The sequence below is a fragment of the Peromyscus maniculatus genome, chromosome 6 (assembly GCF_049852395.1).
Source record: "Peromyscus maniculatus bairdii isolate BWxNUB_F1_BW_parent chromosome 6, HU_Pman_BW_mat_3.1, whole genome shotgun sequence".
NCBI lineage: Eukaryota > Metazoa > Chordata > Mammalia > Rodentia > Cricetidae > Peromyscus > Peromyscus maniculatus.
In genome coordinates, this window is record NC_134857.1 from 97,054,033 (window position 1) to 97,073,250 (window position 19,218).

A 19,218-nucleotide genomic window follows, 5' to 3' on the forward strand; every position below is an offset into this window, starting at 1 on the left:
TGATGGATTCTAATTATGTATCATTTTGAAGCCAAAGTGGCCTTTCCTTGACTTCATTCTGCTGGGAATTTGCAACAAACAGAGTGACCTGAGAAGTCATATGTTAAAGACTGTGAATCCCTCTCTCTAAGTACGGGCTTTTCAATATCAAAATTACTTACCTCATATGATAGAACCATGTAATATGTGACAGTTCTGTGTTGGCTTGTCTGCCTAGCTTTTAATGGCCAAACCATCGCTCTGGACCTGTCTGATTATTTTCTGCATCAGTTCCTGGAGAATCATTCAAGTTAGATACATTTTTTTTTTAAATCACAGAACAATATTCCACAGGATGGATGTATAGTATTTTAACGGTTCATATGTAAAAGGGCATCTGGGTTGTTTTTGGTCTACTAATAATGAAGCATCTTTGAATGGCTATGTGCCAGACTTTTGATGTGGAAGCACAAGTTTCCTTTTCTATGTGCTAAATGGACAAAATTATAGTTCCTGGTCCACATGGTAAGTATATGTTTAGCTTAAAACGAAATGGTCTGTGGTGATCTGAATTATAATGGCTCCAGTAGGCTCATATATGTGAATTCTTGGTCTGCAGTTGGTAGAACTATTTGGGAAGGATTAGGAGATGTGGTCTTGTTGGAGGGCGTGGGCTTTGAAGTTTCAAAAGCAAGCACCATTCCTATTTAGCTCTCTCTCTGCCTCATGGTTGTTACCTCAACAGGTAAAGTTCTCAGCTACTGCTGCAGTGCCAATCCTGCCTGCTACCATGCTCCCAACCATGATGGTCATGGACTCATCCTCCACAACTTTAAGCAAGCCCCCAATTAAATTCTTCATAAATTTCTTTTGTGGTGGCACTTTGTCACAATAGGAAAGTAACTAACACATGACCAAACTGCATTTCAGAATGGTTGGACCATTGTTTTCCCACTAGATTAATTATGGCAACCATTTCACAACATGTACGTGTTAATATATCAGACACCCCTGAGTATACCTTAACCACATACAATTTTTATTTGACAATTATATATCAATAAGCTATGCATCCCTGAGAAGGGGGGTGCAAAGGAAAGAGCTTGTTCAAAATATGATAAGACAAACCCCACACTAGGAAAATATATTTGCAGACCAGCATTCAAAAATCTTAGATTTGAAGTATTTTTCTCCTGTTTTCAACACAAAGTTATATATTCTATATTTAAGTGTTTGAGCTCATCTGAGACAGTTTTTGAAATGTCTATCATAATTTAACTTAGTCTCACAGTGGGGGAAACTAACCTATATGTGGAATAAACTATATTTTCCAAAACTCCAAGATGGCATACCTTATCTATACATCACAGTTATCAGGTGGACACATATCCACAGGGAAGAAGCAAAGGATCTGAGCTTATAGAGCATCTCAGTTTCCAACAAAGGCATGGCCATTAACTACCCTACATAGCACCCTGAATTCATTAAGGGAAAGGGTGAATTTGTATAACACATTCATATTTTTTCAGACTCATTCATTTAAATGTTTGTTTTACCATTTTATAAAGAGAATTTTAGACTTTTGATAGATTTTCTTATGGCAATGATGAGAAGATCTTAAAACAGGCAATACAATGAGATGAAATGGACACACTACAAGCCTGGAAAATTGAATTGGCAACAGAACTTTGGTTAACTCAGTTCTCTAGTCTTGGACATCACCTATGAGGCATGGATATGCACAGCTAGGAACTTGTGACTACATTTCTGGAGTAGCGAAATGGCTCGTCTCTGTATTAACGGTTCACATAGATATTTTCTTGCAACTAGATGGCATGGTTACTAAAGAAATCCTATAACTACATTTTTATATTCTATAAGCCACATACCGTTACTGGAATCTATGTTGTCTTCCAACTGGAATGTTTGATCCTAGCATTTTAAAGCTTTCTAACAAATAAATGCAGGATACATCTCCAACATCCAGAGGAAATGAAGTACAGGGCCACACACACGTCATTCCCTGTTTTGCAGGTGTGTTTCCCTCTTAGAATAAAACATTGCAATTCCTCTTGCTTGCTTTCAATGATATTAACTAGATTACTCTTTCAACCACACATGCATTTTTGTGTTCCTTTGCTCTGGGGTGTAGACTGCAACAACATTGAGCTCTTGACCTATAAAAGAAAGAAATGGCAGCTGTGATGACAGCTCCTTAGGTGTACAGAAGCTGCTCACTTGAGTCCTCACAAGATGATGTTTGTTCTGGGGACATAACTACACAAATCACCTCTTTTGATATATTATATGGTAAAATGGTTGACACATCCTATATTTTCTCATTTCTCCTAACCTTGTAGCCAAAGAGGGCAATAATAATTAGACATCTGATCAGGTAATTTTCTGTTTCCATATCAGTAGTTTTATTTGCTGGGTAAAACAGTATTGCTAATCCACAGAAACTTATAAAGTTTTGTTGAATATTCTTCAGAAAGCTGGTATAGCTGATTCAGAAATGAAGATTTAAAGAATCAAAGGAGTTTAAAACTGCACTTAAGCTGGGCAGTGGTGGTGCACGCCTTTAATTCCAGCACTCGGGAGGCAGAGCCAGGCGGATCTCTGTGAGTTCGAGGCCAGCCTGGACTACAGAGTGAGTTCCAGGAAAGGCACAAAGCTACACAGAGAAACCCTGTCTCGAAACCTCCCCCCTCCAAAATAAAATAAAATAAAATAAAACTGCACTTAAATAATTATGAGACAGACATTGTGGTTTGCATATTGTTTGTAAAACCAGAATATTTCTGTAATTTCATAGCAGCCTGCATTGGCTATTGTCTAGGCAGCAGTAATGATCTCATCCCTTGGTATCCATGAAAATGATTGCTACTGAACAGTTGTAAAAACTTAGTCGCATTTATAGATAACTGCCACTTTGTGTTCATAAAGCATAGTGCTTAAAGCCAATGGATTAAAGCATAAATCTTGGTTGTAATCTAAACCTTGTATTAACAATTTCTAATGTGATATAGAGCAATATAAGTCAGAGAGTGCGCACTTATGGCTTGAAAGAAAATACAGTTAATTGTCAAGCACTCTTTTAAGAAAAACTGCAACATTTTTGCCTACAATGGCATGAAAGGCAATAATTGAGAAGGCTATATTGACTACTACTTTTAGACATTAAGACCTGACTTTCTTATTTCATTTTTTATATATTATAGTATTGAAGAGTATGTTTAAGTGCAAGAGACATCCCATAATAAGCATGGAACAATTTTTTTAAAAAATCTATTTTTACTTAATTGTTTGTGCATATGTGTGTGCCATATGTGTGTAGGTGCTCAAAGATGCCGGAAGAGGGAGTGCAGTTATAGGCAGTTGTGAGGTACTTGTTGTGGGTACTGGGAACTGAACTCAGGTCCTCTGCAAGAGAAGGAAGGGTTGTTAGCCACTGAACAGTCTCTCCAGCCTCCTGAGATAAAATTTCTAAACAAACTAACATGTAGCTTGACAAACTTTCTTTTCTTTATGCAATACTCTTTCTTTCTCATCACCGATGAGTTTAACCAACTCATTTATACTTTCCTTAGCCTTTTCCAAGTTGTTATCAATTCTTATTCTATCTGAAATAAAAACCCAAATGTTTTTTGATGAAGAAATCTAATCTTTATTTCTATGATGTTAGCACAATATACTCACACGATAGCTTTGATCTGTACTTAACAAAATACATTTATAGCACTTTACAAACTTTTTCAGTTTGGAAAACATTGCATAACATTTTATTAAACACAATACTTCATATATATTATATATTCATAATTTTATTTACTTTAAAAAGATAATTAACTCTCTTTATTCAATACTTGGTTTTATCAATAAAGCACAGCCTAACAAAAGAAGAAGTGCTCTCATTAGCAAATAAGATAAATAGAACACTAAGGAGAGATAACACCTGCTAGTCTGATTTATTTTAAATTAAGGTACCAGTGGAATGTAAACAAATTTTTTGTAATTATTTATTTTTTACAAAAGATGTGTTATCAAATATACATGCAGAGGTCTGAATTCTAGTGCCTATCATTATATTTCCTTAACAATGTGGTACAATTTGTTAAGTCATTAAAAACTGTAGCCTTTGGCACTTTGAGTAGAAAAAGAATATATCAATCGTGTGTAAAGAAAAAAATTCAATGACTAGAGAAGTCCTTTAAAATCTGTTTCGTTAAGAAATAGGAAAGATTAGGAAATATCATACTGCACCTCAAATACTGCAGCTTGGTTTTTCTTCAGAGTACTAAAACCAGCCCACCCTTCCCTCTAGGAACTGGCCAGGCCAGCGGGGACGTCGTGACGGTGGTGATGTAAGAAGTGGGGAAGGCAACATTTTACTCCCACTTCCTTCTCTGAGAAGGAAATTGCCAGAAGGGTTACTGTTAAGTCGGTATTTTATTGCCAGAGTTTTCAATTCTGCTGGTTTCAGCTAAAGTCCTAATGCCTTAGGAGGTTGAGTTCTCTAAAAAGCTCTGCCCTTTGCATGGAGAAGCTGATTATGGGATGGGAGGATTCCTTGCTGGACGGCTGTTGCTCGCATTGGAAACTGCACTGAGTTCGGATCAACCAGCTCTGTGTTTTCTTTCTTTTTTCCCTCTTGGCAATCATCAAGTGTACATTATAATCCTTAAGATATGGCATAACAGTGTTTAACACCAAATTTCAAGAACCAAATATTTCTCTACCCTTTAAATATCTAACTTGGAAAAACCCTTCAAAATAATTTGTTGGTGCTCTCCTTGCTACCAATAATATGGTTTCCTTTGATTTAGGCTCAAGGCTTTTGATTCAAGACAGGCAACCAAAACTGCCAGTTACAATCTAAGCACAAAAGCCAATGCCTAGTCTGATATTTTGAAGATACACTTTCTTAATTTATACTGTGAGACATTTTGATTTATCAATTAGCACTTGCCTAAATTCATACTGTTACTGTCTCATTACAAGTATGTCACGGAAGAGAGTCAAGCTCACCCCACTGTGGCTCCAATTTATTATCAAGATAATGCAAAAGTGAAATTCTCTGGATCAATATGAAAATGAAATTTTGTGATTACTCACTGACGTCATAACCTATACCATCAGGTTGGAGACATCTTGAACTTGACTGACATGTCTGGCAATGGGACCCACAATCTCAACTTTTGGCTCAGATTTCTTGTTTATGACTTCACAGCAGTGTAGTTTACACAAGGAATGTAAATAGTCATTTTTGCTTTTTAAAATAGAAGAATATATGTATAACCTCAAAACACCTAATAAACCAAGGAGAAGCCATAAAATGGAAAATATAATCACAGTAATTACAAAATATTCTCTAAAACAATGTTTTAAGTATGCAAATGTACTCACTAAAAATACCAGAAATCAGCATTACCAATACTTAAATAAAAAGCAGAAAAATGGTGCAGATAACTAGTTATTCCCTTTCACTGAAAACATTCCTACAGAGTTTCAGATGTTGAAAAATGCATTTTTTCAAAGAAATGCTCAGAACCTTTTTCAAAACATTTTTTTTTCACTGTGAGAGAGCCACTACAGGGAAGCCGAGGACGGTCTATTCTACCACATCTTCAGAATAAAGGAGCATTTCTCTGACGAGGGGTTGCACACCACTATTTCACAGCTAAGTAGAGTTTGAGAGTTTACATGGTATATGAACTGTAATAATCAGCACCTCCCAGACTGCGCTTCTGGTGCAGATTCAGCAAAAAATGAATAATATATAATACTGCATGGCCTCTGCTGTAGGGAAAACCTGTGTGTTTTGGATTCCCACAGCTAAATATAATGAAAAAAAAATCTCAAAGTTGGCACATTCAGAAAGTTAAATACTATACATAGAAGGAAACCGCTTTGTCTTAATACTGCCCTCTGCGAAGCCTCAGTCTTAAGAACTGTTCAGGTGATGAGATTAGTTCCGGTCTTGCGTTGTGCTTTTCCTTTCCCTTGGTGTAAAATTGCCACGATTTCTGTGGTAGTTCAATGAGAGTTCCGGGCTGATGGTGAACAATCTTCTAGTTGGGCAAGAAGGCTTTCCAAATCCTCCTGAAAAAAACAAAATAAAACAACAAACAAAAAAAAAAAAACAAAAAGCACAGGTAGAATAAATGTGTGGTCTTGAGGGTGGTGGTGGTCACCCGTATGATGGCAGGAAGGACCATCATCGCTCAATCCTTATAAGCCCGCGTCGGGGACGTTCCTTTGTAGAAGATGTTTCTCGTGTTTTCAGGGCTGTTGCTTCTTTCGGGAATCAAGATAATGTTGCCCTTCCTGCGCAGGGTGGAGTCGCGTGAGGAGGACACCGACAGCGTCTCTGAGCCTATCTCGCTGCCCTCCACCGGGGTCACTCGGATGGTGGTGATGCCGTGGTGGTGGTGCTCACTGCTATCGATGTTGCTTCTCTTGCGATCTCCAGAACCAAAGCTGTCTTTGAGGGACTCGCAGCTTTCCGAGTCCCTGTTGAGATCGTTGAGCTCATAGGTTTGGCGCAGGCTACCCTTCTCTGGAGCTTTCCACTTCCAGGAGCCGCTGCCTTCGCCCTCGGTGGATGGGATCTGGATGATGGGCCTGTTGTTCTCGGGGTGGGCCTCCACCCGCACGATGCCGCCCGGCTCGTGGTCCGTCAGGGTTTTGTAGCGGATGGAGCCTGTGCAGGTGACAGTGCTACCCTCAGCGTTCTTGGGGCTGCTCTGCAGCACGCCCTGTTGCTTAGACATGGCGATGACCTGCATGATGCGCGGCTGGCTGTTGCTCCGGTTACAGGCCACGGTCTTCTCTGCGGCTTTCAGCCACTTGGCCCGTGCAGAACTGCTCTTGGGCGAAGTGCTTATGTTTTCCTGGGTCTCCTCCGGGATGTGCACCAGTTGGGAGGAGCCAGGGCGGGACTGGATGGACACGCGTGGCCCTCCAGGCATGCTATTGTTACACCCGGGGACAGTGCCAGGCTGGATCTTGAGGTACTGATTGCCTGGGACATGGTGGTCTCCATTCACCCCCACCCTCGAAGGCTCTGAGCTGGATCTCATTTCTATGGACCTAGGTGGCGACTGCCCTTCGGGCTCAGTGTCCATAACCTGCAGGGACATCTTGCGGCTCTCGTTCTTGCTCTTCCACTGAGTGAGGAGCTGCTTGGACCTGGCAGAATCCATGGAGGCATGGATGCTCGCGTTTCTTCTCACTGGGTCTTCCACCGAGGGGGTGTTGGCTCTGGGCAGCGTGTTGCTGAAGGTCACCATGCTCTCCTTCCCCATGGGACTCCGAGGAGTGATGATTTCTACGTCAGCGTTGGCCCTCTTGAGATTTGTTAAGGAGCTTGCATCCCTGTGATTTCGGTTGAGGATGCCCTCGGTGTGCGCAATTCCATCACTGCTGCTGCCATTTTTAGCTGATAAAACCCTGCTGGGGTCTTGATTGAGGTCTGTCAGTGACCTGAGGGCATCTCTTTGCTGGAGCATACTCTCTTCACTAGGCAGAAAATTCCCCACAGCATATAGGCCCTGGTGTTCAAGGGAAAAGAACAAACATCACACACTAAAAGACGCTATTATTAAGGTTTCCCTTAGAATGCCCAAGGGAGCATGCAACTGAGGTAGATACTGTGCATACGCCACGGACTAATAAAACAATGAAAAAAAGGACAATAACTCCGGGGGGGGGGCATGTAAGCTTGCCACTATCTAGATCACTGAACTAATTGCTTAGAAATAGGGATGATTCCTTTCAGTCCCAGCCGATGTTGTTGTCATACTCTGTGTGTTTTGAAAAGAAAAGATAGAGATAGACAATGAGAGAAATAAGGACATTTTCCTGCCTTCCAAAGTTATTCTTTTTTTTTTTTTTCTGGACTAGGAGCTTCATTTTTGAGTGACAGCCCAAGAGGCCTGAAAAATTTATGTTCCCTTCCATTTTCACTCATACCTTCTAATGGCAAGCAGAGGAGCTTCGGGAAATAGAGAACAATGGATCATTCATAAAAAACGCTGTGTAGGGTTTGAAAATAGGGCAGGGACACACATTTTTGCAAGTCACAGTGACTCCAGCCTTGCCCGTCTGCTTTAAACTTGACCTTCCAATGGGAAAGTTGGATTCAATTACGGCTTTACAACAAATGTGGGCCAAAATTTATTTAATTTGTCTTCCTGCTTAGTCCACCCGTTTTTATTTGTTTTAGATTTGGAAAAGGTTACATTTCAGTTTCAAAATTGTTACCCTGGTTACAGGAGATTGAATGCCTGCTGGATTTCCAGAGACACGATCATGAAGCAGGTGTCTGCCTGTGAGCTAATTTCAATTGAAGGTGGCTGGGTCTACTTTTTAAATCTAAGTAATGCAATTTTATGGTTTCAGTATTTTACAAAATGCTTAACTTTGAGGAGCAGCATATGCTTAGGAATGATAATGTTCCATTTTCGAGGCCCAGCGTGCAAACGGAATAAAATAAATTCTCCCCCCCCACGCCGTGTGTGTGTGTGTGTGTGTGTGTGTGTGTGTGTGTGTGTGTGTTGAGGTGTATTGAGACAGGATCTCGCTATGTCACCCTAGTTGGCCTGGAATTTGTTACGTAGATCAGGCTGGCCTCAAACTTACAGCCATTTTATCTGCCTCTGCCTCTCGAGTGCTAGGATTTCAGGTGTGGACCATCATATTTAGACTGATTTTAGTTGTTTTTTGAGAAGGTTTCACTAGGTAGGCCAGGCTGGCCTTAAATTTGTAATTCTGCTGCTTCCTGTAATTCTTGCAGGTACCAAGATCACATGATTGAGAACTGTGGCTATGACAACTGACTTTTTTTTTTTCTTCTTTCTGTCAGCCTCTCTTCGTTTCCTTCTTGTTGTCTGTCCTGTGTCTTTCACCTGCATATTGATTGTCCTGGGATCCCTCTCACTCTGTGACCTGGCAATTTTGTATGCCCTAAATAATTACAGTGCCACTTCTATAAACAATGCCCCTGGCTTCCAAAGCACTCATGGTTCTTCTGCCCTTCAGACATAACTACTTGAGTGCCTATTAATTTATCACGAACTCCTCAAATTCAGCAACCTGTTAGTTTAATTATTTTCATGGTCTACTAATGTGGTCACCATAAGTCCACTCTTGCAAGTTATAAATTTGATCATCATTTCTCATTCCAACACTCCCCTTACTATCCAGTTGCTCTTCTGCATATCTATCTCTTTGTATGATAATATCTTCCCCTTGAATGAGCTTTCTACTTTCTTTACCTTAAAATATATATATTTTTAAACCATACCATTTCTAGAAAGGCTTATTGATGTTCCTTTGGCACTTTTCTATTCTCAAGGAACCACATTCCATCACTAAGCACGTTGTAACCATTTATGCTGATGCTTCTCATTACATGATGAAGATGCATCTTATTTTCCTTTGTTGTATAGTGGATAACAATGGGTAGACAATGAATAAGTAAGATGAATGAAAGGATGCATGCATGACTGAGTTCAATAGACACTATTAGTTTCTTTATAATTCAGATACTCATCTTGGAGACACTTAGCATGTTTGAGAGATTTAAAAATGGTAAAATGATAAAAATTCACTGTTAGTTGGAACATAGCTACACTCAGGAAAGTGACACATTTGTGTTGTTGGGAAAATTACAGCAACTTTCACTAAATGTTCACTAAAATCCTCCTTTTACTTATATCCACTTTCCTCTTGTGTAAAATTTCAGTATACATGATATTTCTCTCTGTGTGCTTTCTTTATGATATAAATTCTTAAATCAATTTCAGCTCGTAAGAACTCATTAAATCATTTTATTGAAAGTAGAGTATAATTTGACTTATAATGATGATGCACCCTAAGATTTTCTCATGAATATAAAATACATCATGAGTAACTTATTAATCTACAAAATATTCTATGCATGCCTTTCCATATTAAACTGCACTTTACTAAATAGTAATAATGTTATTTACCAAATACAGGGCGATTCCTCCTCCTATTAAAAAGCCACAATAGACATCGACTGGGTGGTTCTTATACTGAGTTATCCGTGTTAGCCCGCAGATGATTCCACAGATGATAAATGTGAAGACCAAGAGAGGTTTCAGGAGCTTGGAGGAATCGGTTAATGTGGAATTGAAGTACATCTTTAAAACGAAAGACGTGAGTTAAGTATGCTGGAAAGGTCATTGGGTTAGAAAAGTCTAGGCAAATAAAAATTCAACTCAAAAGTCTGCCTGATACACTTGATGTAACTTTCACCCATTTCCCTTGCCATGGCTAAGTTCTCAATCTACCAAGGAGGAAAGCACATGCAACATTCATAACATGAACATCAGAGCTCTCATTTCCTTGCAGGAAAGTTTGAAAAAACATTGAAGCAATAGATTTGGCCAGAGAATCTGAATATCCCTGTTATATACCACAAAATTTCAGTACATTTGTCTCACAAAAGACTACTCAGGTTGTGTATCAATCTAACACAAGGACTCTACATTGTGTAACACTTATCAAATTGACAGTGACCCAGAACTCACTATTGTTACATAAATCCTGAAAGCTGTGTTCCTGCCTGTGTTTTTGTATACTTACTTGATAAAAGCCCTTTGATTTTTATCACATTCATGTATTTCATAAATATCTTCCAACAAAGTATTGCATTAGAATGGTCCAAGGTTAAGCAAGTATTATGACTCACTGTGGAAAAATTCTTTGGTTCTACCATTAAAAAAAAAAAATAGCATCTGATTATTGCTTTTGATGCTATGGTATTGAAGGGAGGCAGAACTAAATTATAATCTGATTAGTCCCCTGGAGAAAACACTCATTCCTTGGTTTCTCTCTAGGTCACAATTTAACAACAAGGAGCCCGTTACTTACCGACACATACACAGCCGCAAAGGCCGCAAGGGTCGCATGCTGGGACGGGAACGACTTCCTGCAAAGAAAGACAGCCACATTGCGAGTTTTTAGTTTGAATGTGATGCCAGCGATCATCTCAGGAAGGCTGAGTAAGACGTTCAGCTTAAGGCCACAAAACAAATGAAGGTCATAACCTTCATTTATATTTAGTTTACTGAGAAAACCAAAGTGATTCATTCTCTTCGGGAGCACTGCTGGTCACCGTTAGCATGAAAGAATAGCAGTGATATACTTTTCAGTGACAATTAAAATGAAAGGAAGTAGAAAACAAGTATGACATTGGCAAAGGAACATGTGAGATGTCTGAAATGAGTTGGAAGACAACTATGTTTTGGTTACAGTTATATCAATTTCTTGTTAAAGTTCATAAAATGTAGGGCTTTTATGTTTTAAACATTTTTATGCTCCAAAATAGTTTCATTACAATGCACTTTCATACTCTAAAATGTATAGAAAAGTCCTGTTTTAACAAGCTGCTTTCCTGCTTAGCCCACTTAAATATGACTGTCACCTCTAAAACAACACAGAATTTTCCTAAGTTAAACAACTTAGGGAGCAAAGTTCATTTGGAACATTGGTCAGTGGAACACACAGAGAAAAGGACACACAGAAAAAGGACTAGACATTTCTTTTAATGGAATAAAAACATGGAAAAAGAGTCATTTATATTACTGCTTTTCTAATTATTTGATACTTGCTATTCAACACAAACAAGAAAATGTAGAAGTATTGAGAAAGAATACAGGACATGGTTCTTCAACATAGATTCAAAATTACTGAATGGTCCATGGGAATTTGCTTGGTGGGGAAGTCCTTAATAACAAATCCAATTTTCATAATAATTATTTAGTGCTCTGTTATCCTTCTACTTATTTCTTTTGAGCTTCTCAGAAACTTTCTCTTGTCTTATATGTTTATTTTAATTTGTTGATTGAAAAAAATTAATGTATTAGTAGTTTCTTGGGTTTTCATGTCTTTAACTTTCTGAAATGTCAAGTCAGGAGCTGTTTAACATTTCTGTGTTCATTCAAAGAAAAGAGATGCAACCGTAGGCAGTTGTTACTTCTTTGCAAACTTGAGGAAAAGCAAAATTTACATGATTTTAAAATAAAAGATGAAGAAGATATAACACAGATTTTGGGTATTTGACTTAAGTGAGTTCAATGCACATATTCTCTATCAGCTATAAAGAATAGATCATTAATATCTTAAGTCAATTGTGATAGAACATAAAATATAAGTGTAGTAAAAGGAGAGCTTATAGCAAGAATGTGAAACTGAAATTTGGAGACTTTAAGAGAAGATTTTGAACAAGCTACTAGCACATCTCTGTGTTATAGTCATTGAATTGATGGTTGCATTGAAAATATAAGTAAAATACAGATCATTATGACTGAAAATGGCATGGTTGGATGGTGCAATGATTACAGGATACAGGTACTGTCATGGAATAGTTCTGGAGTTTTGTTTTCAACCTGCCACTGTTGATAACTGTAAGGTCAGATCCGGAACAAATATCTTCCACGATGTAGGAATTTTCTTTGCAGGATACATTCAGAGAGGTGTAGTTTGGCTTGCACACAGTCAGAAAGTATGGTGCCTGATATCCTGTGGACAGCTGTATGATATCTGTAATGAGAGCTGTGGAGCACAGTCCAAACACATGGACACCTAGAAGCAAAATGGAAAATACTGTTACCTACTTGATGGCTAAAGCTGGGTTTATGTTAATATTAAGCATGTTTATTGCACACTAATATGTTGACCTTATAATGCGCTGTCATTTTCTCTAAGATAATTTGAGAGATAATATAGAAAATTTCTAAACATCTATTTAGACAGGCATTATTTAGGGGCAAAATAGTACAATGAGAATCTCTCAACTAGTAAATATACTATAGTCATTCTTGTTAATTAGGGTAAATTTTTATATATAAATATTTACTTTTAATTAAGCATGTTTCTGTGTAGGTCTGTACACCTGTTTGTACAGATGCCTGAGAGTACAAAGGACGGTGTCAGAGTTTCAGAGCTTGAGTTACAGGCAGTTGTGAGTGGCCAGATGTGGGTGCTAGAAACTGAACTTGGGTCCTCTGCAAGAGCAGTGTGTATTCTTAACTGATGAACCATGTTTCCAGTGTCTAAGGTCAGTTCTTAACATGATTTACCATAGGTCACTTGCCATCTACCTGGGGAAAATTGAGGAATGATTAGAGAAGTACAGAATATGAGAAATGTTAATAGAATTAAAAACGTTTTTACATTAATATATTTTTGTTTGTGATCAACTGAACTTATTCAGGGCCATCTGTGTGATCATGAGTTTGAATCTGTTCAGGGAGTCTGGAGACAGTGACTGCCCCTGCCCCTGATCCATCAGTAGCTAAATAGTTCAGTAATCTAGAAAGCAAGTTTTAGGGAAGAGGAGGAGTTGACAGGGATGGGGAGGAGATGAAAGTGAATCAGGAGGTGAGAGTCATCAGTCTGTGTCACCTGTAAGTATAAAATTGTTGAAGAACAAGTTTAATAAATGTTACTTAAATTTGTAATAAAATGCACACAACAAATTTTTAAAAATAATAATTTAAAAATTCTGAGCATTTCTGAGTTGTTAGGACTCTTTCCTCACCTTGGTCTATAACAGTAGGTACAGTTACTAAACCCTACAGAATCCATCCTCATTCTCTATAAAGCACAGTGCTGGTAAGAGGGCTAATTAAGCAAAGAAGGGAAAGGCAGCATTTGCCATAACAACCAAACAACACTTACAGCCTGGGTAACTGTGGGAGCTGCTTTATTTAGTGAAGATGTTCTTTTATCTCCTGCCAAATTTTGAATTTTATATTCTGGAACCAATCTTAAATTACAAATACTCAATCTCTATGCATGTTTGAAGTCACTTGCTTGGCTCATCTTGTGAGTAGTTCCTTCTAAGATACAGATGATCTAGAACTCGCCTACTCTTCCCCTGCTGTCTTGACTCCCTGCATTCATTCTGACTCAATTGCTTGCATTCTGATTCATGAGACACCCACAGAAATCATTCTGAGAGGCACCCCTTCACCATTTCCAGACCAAGAGTGTCACATTGCACTGATTTTCATTTTTCTCCCGTGGTAATTGTCCCCTAATCATCAAAGCCTCAGTTCCTTTTCCAATTACACCAGGGAGTTATGACACAGAAAGCTGATCTCTGCATTTCAGTTCCTGGATGCATGCACAGGGTATATTCTTTTTTAAAATGTATTTACATATAGGTATATGAGTATGCACATTAGTGTAAGGATATCCATAGAGAGCAGGGGGAAGGTGTTAGATCCCTCAGAACTGGAGTTTCAGTCAGTTGCAAGCTGCCTAATGTGGATTCTGTCTGGGAGCCAAACTCCAGTCCTCTGGAAGAGCCACAAATACTCTTAACCATTGAACCACCCCTCCAGCTCCCCTATAATTCACTTTTAACATGATATAGCATAGGTCATTTGTGTAGGACACAAGGAGCAAGCAGTGTGATCTGAGATTTGCATGGTCTAGGTAAAGACTGAATAAGAAGGGAGTCAATTTTTTTACCTTTGAAAGATGAGACTCTCCAGGCCCAGGGAGGATGAGGTTGCTGATAGCATTTTGGAGTATACACTTCTTCTTCCATAGCGTTATATTCTATTATGGAAACATTTCTCTGTGTTCAGCTTTATATCTTGGAGTTCTATTTCCTTACCTCAAATGTTGCTATGAGGGCTACTATTTTATTACCATATTAATATGATGGTAAGAAGGTATCTTCAAAGAGCAGAGTTTAGGGAATGATTCAAAGCCAGTCATGGGAGAGAAAATTTAATGTAATTATTTATGAGATATTACCTGGAGCTACAAATTTCTTTATGCTGATATGCTATAGGTAAACATAACCTTATATTGACTTACCAGGATGAATGTAAAACATTCAGGTTGGTGTCTGGTATCATAGATGACCATTTAAGTCAGCGAAAAAAAGTAGAAAGAAATCTCTGGCTCAAACTACGTTAAGATGGTCTCATGGTAATTGTGATTTAGGAATTAGTATGATTCAGATATTTTCTTAGTCAGGGCTGTAGTTTTCTTACAGACTTCATTAAAAAATGTAAGGTATGTGTGGGGGGGGGAGGGGAGGGCATAAAAGAGTCTAACCCAGAAAACATAACCAGAATGCAGCAGTCTAGGATGACAGTTCCATGCACGGTGACTTTGGATGAAACCACAAAGGAACAGACTCACTTATGTGAATAAATTAATTTCTGAAGCATTGTCAGAGATGGCCTACTGACATTTTTCTCCATTGAAAAACAAAACAAAAAATGGAGCATTGGGCCACTCACCTGCAATCCCAGCACTTGGGAGGTGAAGGCAAGAGGCTGAGGAATTCAAGGCCAAACTCAGCCACATATTAAGTTTGAGGCCAGTTAGGGCTACTTGGAACTTGCCCCTATTCTTTCCTTCTTCCACAGGAAAAGAAAAAAAACCTAAAACACACACTTTGTGAAACTATTTTAAAGTCAATTTATGCTCCAACTAGCGTTTGGCAAAATGCCCTGAAATGTGTGGTGTGCTAGCTCACAGAACCAGGGCCATGACTCTAAATAGCACATTTCGATAGAGATCCCAGATTCTGTTTTTGAACAAGTTTCCTGTATAATGTAAAACTCACCACATACTGAACGTATACATCTAAATTACAGCTTTAAGGGTTTAATATCTGTAATTAGACATTGTATTTCTGTGCAGAAAAGCATTTCCTTTCTTTTTGGCTCTGCACACCCACCAACGAATCTGACGGCTCTTCTGAGAAAGGAGTTGAAGTTGCAGCCCCCAGCGTTGATGTTGGGTTCCAGTCCAGCCCCATTTCTTCTTTTGGAAAGGCAGCAGTACAGAATCCCTTCTCCCAGCATGATCTGCAAAGGCCACATGGTGTCAGCAAGAGTGTCACTATACCTACACACTGACAAGCATAAGCTATGCGTCATCCCCTCACACATTGCCAATTGAACAAAGAGGAGAGGTGTTTTTCTCAGTACTTCAGAGATGTAAGCAATTTATTCTGGGGATTGAACAAGCAATGAGAAATAAGCGGTTGGGACACTGTAAAGAGGTCTGGCTGTATCTTGTCTACTCCTGCACATTGGTCAAAGGTGTGAAAATATCTAAGAATTCAATTTGATTACAACAATTACCCCTTGTCATTTTACCCATCACACCCAGTAATTCAATCAACCACACAGTTGCTGATTCTGCTCTAACTCTGATAATCTTGACATCAATCCCAAGATGCCCTAGAAGAATCAAATAAGTATAGAGTTAGGATCAGGGACATTTGACAAGCAGATTTGGTCAACAAAACCATTTTTAATTTAACAGAAGGAAAAATGCATGAAAAGCATGTCTGAGAATAAAAGCACCATTGAGTGTAGCCATTCTGCACATATTTCTGTAGGGATGGAACTATGTCTTTTATTGGTTAATATGGTAGCGACCACTCACATGTAGCTGCCAAGAACTCAAAAAATGTAGACACTGCAAATGGATTGACTATTTAGTGTTAATTGTACTACATTAAAAATTTAAAACTAAATAAATAGACTTGAAAAAGCCACATGGTGGATGACTACTTATTGGAGAATGCCAATGACAAGATAAGTAGGTAGTCTTCCTGAGAGATAAGCTTTCAGAGTACATCTTCACAGTAGATAAAGACCCACACTGAAGTATCAGGAGTATTTTAAGACATAAATAGTGGATTTTGCTGTGGGACTTTAAGAAGTATAACATCAGTGAGGGAATTCCATGTTATTTGGGTGTCCTTTTATTCAAGAAGTTTTTTTAAAAAATTCTATTACTATACCCTAACATGAATTTCATCACCTTCCTTAGTACTGTGTCTTTTCCTTTGAGCAGCTTTTTGAATTGCACACTACACATTCATTTGATGGTCTCTCAGACCAGGGCCCTCCAAGACAAGAGCCACTTCTTAGTTACTCTCATTTTTAGATGCCAAGTACATGCAACAATGTCAGGAGAGCAAGCTAAATGCTGCTGATATGGAACATAGCAATGAGACATTTTCCAAGTGACTTGGTGTTTATTTGCTCAGTTTATTCACTCATAGCTTACTGAATAAGCACTTTTGCATCTATAAAATGAGAGTTATTCAAATGATTGCATATAAACACTCTTTTTACCAGAGTCATACCCATCCATGTAGCACTTTATGCATTTTATTCCAGATGTATCAGTTAAATCCATATACTGCACTCTGGCTGAGACATGTTTTCTGATGTGAGAGGTTTAAAACAAATTTAATAGTTCTGCTATGGTCAAATTACTAAGCAAAGTGACAGGAAGATGTTACTATTTGAAGAAATATCATCCATTAAGAAGTTTTCTCTGCTTCCAAGTACATCATAAATATTTCTAATCCCCCAGAATTCATTGGAGCTCAAATAACATTAATTTACAAAGTGAATAAATTAGGCTTCAATTGTTTTATCCAAATATTTTATTAAATATATTTATAGTGTAAATAACATTATTATTATTATTATTAACTATAGGGTGGTACTTTGAATACAGAGTCATAGTTACATGAAAGTATAGAGTTTAGAAAGTCTACAAAGAAGCTTTTTAAAAACTGCTGATGTACTGAAACTCAAAAGGCCAGTGCATCAGAGCACCTTATAAAAGATCCATGTAAGTGTGCCTTTTAATTTAATGTCACTTGTTCAACATTCATGAGTGTAATGAAAGAGCAAGAGATGAGCAAAGGCTCCTTCTGGCATAAGCAAACAATACCACCCTGGAAAACGTGTTTCCTGTCCTTTGGGATAGCAGTGTCAGGGCAGAAGAAATGGCAGCAATGCTTGGCTAACCTTATTAATTAATGGATTTATATAAAACATGCTATTTGTGGTGTGTAGTGACACATTAAACAGCTGTTTAGAAATTAAATGTCAATAAAACTGCTCATGAAAAAAACAGACAAATAAACTGTTAGATAATTTTCAAGAAAAGTTTTTTTTTTCAGTATTCCTAGCTATCAGAAATAGAAAAAATTAAAATTACTTTAAGGTATTACCTTTCCTTAGTTAGAATGGCTATCATCAGTAAATGTCACAAGAAATGTTAGAGAGGATGTGGCAAGAAGGGAAGCCTTATTTGCTGTTGGTGGAGGCAAAAATTAATACAATGGAAATAATTTGGAGATTTCTCAAAAAATTGAAAATAGAACTACTGTATAACTCCAATATTTATTCTTGGGCATATACCCAGAGAACTCTATACCCTACCCTAGAGATATTTGCACCCCAATGTTTATTGCTGCTTTATTCACTACAGTATTGAATCAGAATCAACTTAGTTGTCCATTAACAGATGAATGGATATTGAAAATTTATAGGTATATAAAATGGAATAATATTCAGCTCTAAAGAAAAATGCAGTCATGCAATTTGTAGGTAAATAAATGAACTTAGAATGCACAACATTAAGCAGTATTTCACATTCTCAGAAAGATAAAACTGCATGCTTTCCCTCACATACAAAATCTAGTCAGTAATACATGCATATAAATAAACAAGTGTGCTTGTTGGTACAGTATGTCATGCAGGAAAGAGAGAAAAGGAAGTTAAATAACAGGGGATTGGGATGGATTGAATGCAGGCAATGATCATGCATTCATTATGAAAGAGGATATAACCCTGCAATGGATTTTCCATTTTGGGTTGTAGATAAGTGCATAAAAGCATTAGTAGAAGTATAAAATAAAATGTGAAGCTTCACAACTTCTGTATAGAAATTCACTGAGTTGAATAGTGTTTAGTATGGATAATTTTATCATGTGATTTTCTTTTGCAACATTTTTTATAGTAAAGTTCAAAAATAAAAACAACTGTTTTAATTCACTTTTAGTAGATTGGGGTGTTTCTATACATACATGTTTTAAAATGTAGATGCCTGTTGTGAATCTGAAGGATCTCATTCTCTATGTTTATCCATGTGCATGCATGCAAACATGTGTGTGGACGCGTGCGTGAGTGCGTGCATGCATACGTTCATGTGTGCGTGCGTGAGTGTGTGTTTGTGTGTGTAGTATACATGCATGCATGCATGACCAGAAGGTGAGCCTTACAGTTAGTAAGGCTGATTGCTTATAATCAGCATAAAGTGCTACTTTATTTAGTAAAACTGAACCTATAAATGTTATAAAAATAATTTTTGAGGAGAGGGCATATAATTGTTTATTTTCAACTCCCTAGAATTCAAATAGCA

The 19,218-nt window shown here is 37.9% G+C and overlaps 1 protein-coding gene and 1 long non-coding RNA gene across 2 annotated transcripts in view; one reads left to right on the plus strand and one right to left on the minus strand.

The window, feature by feature from the left end:
• Window positions 1-3,628: 3,628 nt before the first annotated feature.
• Window positions 3,629-19,218, minus strand: part of Plppr4 (phospholipid phosphatase related 4) — a 40,333-nt gene continuing 24,743 nt past the window's right edge. The window contains exons 3-7 of the mRNA XM_006977835.4: window positions 15,719-15,848; window positions 12,399-12,594; window positions 10,882-10,939; window positions 9,975-10,148; window positions 3,629-7,532 (exon numbers count right to left, since the gene is read on the minus strand). Of these exons, the coding sequence (XP_006977897.1) occupies window positions 6,204-7,532; window positions 9,975-10,148; window positions 10,882-10,939; window positions 12,399-12,594; window positions 15,719-15,848 (1,887 nt within the window). The 3' untranslated portion in view covers window positions 3,629-6,203. The remainder of the gene's footprint in view (window positions 7,533-9,974; window positions 10,149-10,881; window positions 10,940-12,398; window positions 12,595-15,718; window positions 15,849-19,218) is intronic.
• Window positions 10,035-11,581, plus strand: LOC143273964 (uncharacterized). The gene is made up of 2 exons (XR_013052326.1): window positions 10,035-10,164; window positions 10,848-11,581. It is a non-coding gene; the product is annotated as an uncharacterized LOC143273964 (long non-coding RNA).